This window comes from Triticum aestivum, chromosome 2B (assembly GCF_018294505.1).
Source record: "Triticum aestivum cultivar Chinese Spring chromosome 2B, IWGSC CS RefSeq v2.1, whole genome shotgun sequence".
In the NCBI taxonomy this organism is placed as follows: Eukaryota; Viridiplantae; Streptophyta; class Magnoliopsida; order Poales; family Poaceae; genus Triticum; species Triticum aestivum.
This window is the reverse complement of record NC_057798.1, coordinates 50034951-50038824: the sequence shown is the minus strand read 5'-3', so window position 1 is coordinate 50038824 and position 3874 is coordinate 50034951. Positions and strand designations below refer to the sequence as shown.

General features: G+C 39.3%; 1 protein-coding gene across 1 annotated transcript in view; it reads right to left on the bottom strand.

The window, feature by feature from the left end:
* Nucleotides 1-372: 372 nt before the first annotated feature.
* The window catches only part of LOC123043391 (OVARIAN TUMOR DOMAIN-containing deubiquitinating enzyme 1), a 4438-nt gene continuing 936 nt past the window's right edge, over nucleotides 373-3874 (bottom strand). Inside the window, exons 2-10 of the mRNA XM_044465813.1 lie at nucleotides 3527-3626; nucleotides 3364-3437; nucleotides 2764-2826; nucleotides 2593-2676; nucleotides 2357-2506; nucleotides 1707-1741; nucleotides 1535-1590; nucleotides 1369-1460; nucleotides 373-1117 (exon numbers count right to left, since the gene is read on the bottom strand). Coding sequence (XP_044321748.1) covers nucleotides 785-1117; nucleotides 1369-1460; nucleotides 1535-1590; nucleotides 1707-1741; nucleotides 2357-2506; nucleotides 2593-2676; nucleotides 2764-2826; nucleotides 3364-3437; nucleotides 3527-3626 — 987 coding nt within the window. The 3' untranslated portion in view covers nucleotides 373-784. The remainder of the gene's footprint in view (nucleotides 1118-1368; nucleotides 1461-1534; nucleotides 1591-1706; nucleotides 1742-2356; nucleotides 2507-2592; nucleotides 2677-2763; nucleotides 2827-3363; nucleotides 3438-3526; nucleotides 3627-3874) is intronic.

Below are 3874 nucleotides of genomic sequence, written 5' to 3'. Positions count from 1 at the left end.
CGAGAGTAGTGCGAAACTCATTTTGGACAACATCAAGACGTCGATCGGCTAAAAGCCTAAACTGAGAAGAAATTGGGCTATCAACAAATGTGAAGCAATTAACAATGATGTAAGTTGTGCAACAAGCAGAACAGATGGTTCACTTCCCTAAGAGTACATATAAATAGCATTTAAGTTTCCGCTGGAGAAGTGCATGTTTTGATATTTGAAAGTAACTGGGATTGGCACCATACAGCATCAGTCAGAATTTCATGCCCTAGAAACACACTGCCACAAACTGAAAAAAAGTTATGTGTATTCACTATCGCTTATGTGTGAAGACATAAGAGGCCTGTGAAGAAAAATAAAATTAAAGATTACACAAGATTCACATTCGATGTTCAATTCATCTGATATAATCGAGGTTTGGTTTCAAAGAAGTTCTTGACTTTGCATTAGCAGTCAAGCTCATATCGAAATTGCTTATTCAAAGAATCTGATATAAGCCAGGTCTGATGTTGCAAATCTTGCACACAATAATTCTTCATATGTTCCTATCACATCTTCTATTCTGTAGCTTCCTTCCAAATACATGAGTAACTAACAACAGCTTCAGCAAGAACAAGAGAACCAAGAAGCAGAGCATGGCATGTCATCCAGGGTAAACCTCGTAGCAGAAGTAGTTACAGGTTGTTTGGGAGCAGACCGACAAACGGCCACCCACACTATACAAGACTATTACTAGGTTTCCCTATAATCATCCCCGAGGAAGTTTTTGTCGAGCGAGCGAACTCGCATAGTTTGTTCACTTGCGGTAAAGAATGTCACAATGGCCACGCCGACACAGTAAGGTCAGCATGGGTGTGCCATCAGATGATAGCAAGTCGGCATCGTAGCTTCCCTGCTTCAGCGGTATAGGAGCTGTGCTCGAGGAAAGGTAGCTCCGAGTCAAACGGAGAGGGCCCTTCTCCAAGTCGGACTCATGGAAGAAATCAAGGCGCTTCACTAACACACCTCGATCAGTCGAGCTCTTGTCCACGACTTCGACACGCAACGGTATGCCGAGTGCATACGTTAAAGCCCTCATTTGTGTAGTGGTAGCTTCAGCATCCAGGGATCGCACCGCTTTCCAGCAGAACTGTTATCACAACCACATATGTGGAATAATGGTGAGTATAATCTATCAGTGGTAAACGTAGTATTGGTTATCTTTATATCGTAAATCACAGAAACTTGACTAGTGGCAAACTTTATTTCTGAGTTTAAATGTTTATCCAGAGAGAAAGGTAATTAGTATGCCAAGTCTCAAAGACAAAGAGGGCAAGATAATCCATCTGTAGTATATCGAGAATGATATCCGAGGATAGTACGAGGGAGCAGAAATTCCACCTGGAGGAGATTCAAATTTTTAGGGATAGATTGCTTGTAGAATTCATCTGTACGGATTTCAGTCTCAGTAAGCAACCTAAGGAGAGATATAACTGGCAAAAACAACATGTTATATACAGAACAAATAGAAAAACAACACATGCAAAACAATGATTGATATCCTTACTCCTGCCTGAAAAGGACTCCTGCAGGCTTCTCTGGTACAGCCATTCAGAAGTACAGCTACAAAAGACAAAAGAATTTGTTTGTAAACAAAAATATAACTAACACGAAATGAAGGTATCTTAAACATATCGTCAAGACCTTTCTATGAATATCAAGTTAAAACATATACATACCCTGCTGCAATGACGTTGAGAACCTCATTGAGCTCCTGAAACAAAGTGCAGACACTAGGTTATGTATGCAATTTAAGCTATATCATGAAGAGAATGTCAAAGTGCTACAGGAGTCCATCTCTCTTCCAGAAGTAGTGGCGAAAGAATATCATATAAACCCAGCCAAAGATCATGCTGATTGATACGTAATGCTCAATTATGTTCATAGTGAATTCGGCGTTCGCAGCAAGCACTTATAGCTGTTAGATAGTGGCATAGTGCCCACAATTAAGCGAAAAAATTGAAATCAAAACTACGATCATCAAGAACAACATAAAACATGGCAAACAGAAAATTTTATACAACTGTGAAAGAATGAAACATTCTAATGCCCTACCCATGTAGTGGTCCTGCACTCTGCATCATCTTATCCATTTGTTATTTTCTTTAAGGCATTGTTCAGTCTGTTAATTTTAGGAGATGGTTGAAGGTTAACAGTCTGACGAGGCAGCATGAGTTCAGTTATTTTTCTGAACAATTCAGGCAACAAAAGAGATACATACTATTGTTAGCAAGTATATATGTCACACATAATTATTTTGTACATAAATGGATTAAGGAGATAAGGGGAAAATTGTTTATGCTTTTGTAAACTATAGTACAGTACTTACAGAAACAACACTTGAGAAGTATTCTTCAGGATCTATTGAGAAGTATGCTCTGTTCCACTCAAGACAAGAGAATCTATCTTTAGACATATCCAAACATTCCATAAGACGAGTAACCTCAGCTTGTTTATCTTGCATCTGTCGAAGGATCTCCTGTAGACAAGCTTATTTGTATTACATTTCCATGCAGATCAAGAAAGGAATACCATCATCCTGAGTAAGTAAACTGAAACAGTTACCATGTAGGAGAAGATAAAAGCTCTGTAAAAACAGCTGCCATCTTCGCGAGTTCTTCTGAAGAGCACATAATGCTTACTGAGAATCTATATAAGAAAACGATTTTCAGATATGCACAACAAACTAAATCATGACAATGCTTCTGGCATGAAATTAGTTGAAGGCAGACAAACCTTCATCTTTTCCTGGATGATGGAGTTATCTGGAGAGTCACGAACCAATTCCAAGAGTTGTTCCTACAATGACAAGAATAGGAATCACAAAAGGTAGCATTTTAAGGTATGATGGATGATATGTAACATTCATCTAACTTGAGCACGGATTTGAATAGTAATACATACTGATGAAGCAAAATTGTTTTTATGGTTTTCACACATGGAAAAAAACTGAGGAATTCATGGTAAGAGAACTTTTGTTACAAAAAAGCAGAAATCATAAGGTGCAAAATATTAATTACGTTTCACACTGATCTTCTTTTAACATCTGCTGACATCAGGCTACTTTCCACTGCAATTGCTCAATAGAACATCTAAGATTATATACTGAAATAGTAAACAAACTTCAGAATGATTGAGAATGTAACTCCCAAATATCATGTGATAGTCAATTGGCAAAAAAATGAATATCTTGTGATAGTCTACCGTAATAGGACATTTGGGAGGTCAGGTGGTCTGAAATTCAACCAAGCACGAAAATAGAGAATTTACTGCATTATAGAATGCTTTCACTTCATGGTTGAAGAGCTTAAAAACTCAGAGGTACAGCATTCTCACCAGAGGTCCTAATGCTGTCGGACGAGCATGTGGACACCCGAAACCACCAGTGTTGGCTAGGTCCGTTCTCCCATCTGAGCAGCACAGAGAATAAGTTACAATGAAATGACATCATCTGGTATGTTTCCTCGATCACTCATGAAGAGTATAGAGAGGAAGTTACCAGGAAGTGACCCCCCGAGCTCCCCTTCCGAATCCTGATCATCCTGTTCTTCCTCCCCTGAATTTTCATCATCTCCTAGCTCCCCTTCCTCCAACTCCACCTGGAAAATGGTAGAGCATTCCTTGTAAGAAAGGCACTTTCTTCCATCACAAATGAAGTGAACAGGGAAGCAAGAAAAATACTTTGCAAGCATCCTTCTTAGGCTACGCACAGAAGTTCAGAACACAATTTTGGGTCAAAATAGAAAATCCCAGCAACTGGTCTATTCTCCACACGAACCGCAAGAACTTGCAGTCCGCGAGTATCAAACCAATCCATTGGAAGAACCTACGACCGCGGCCGATGCTA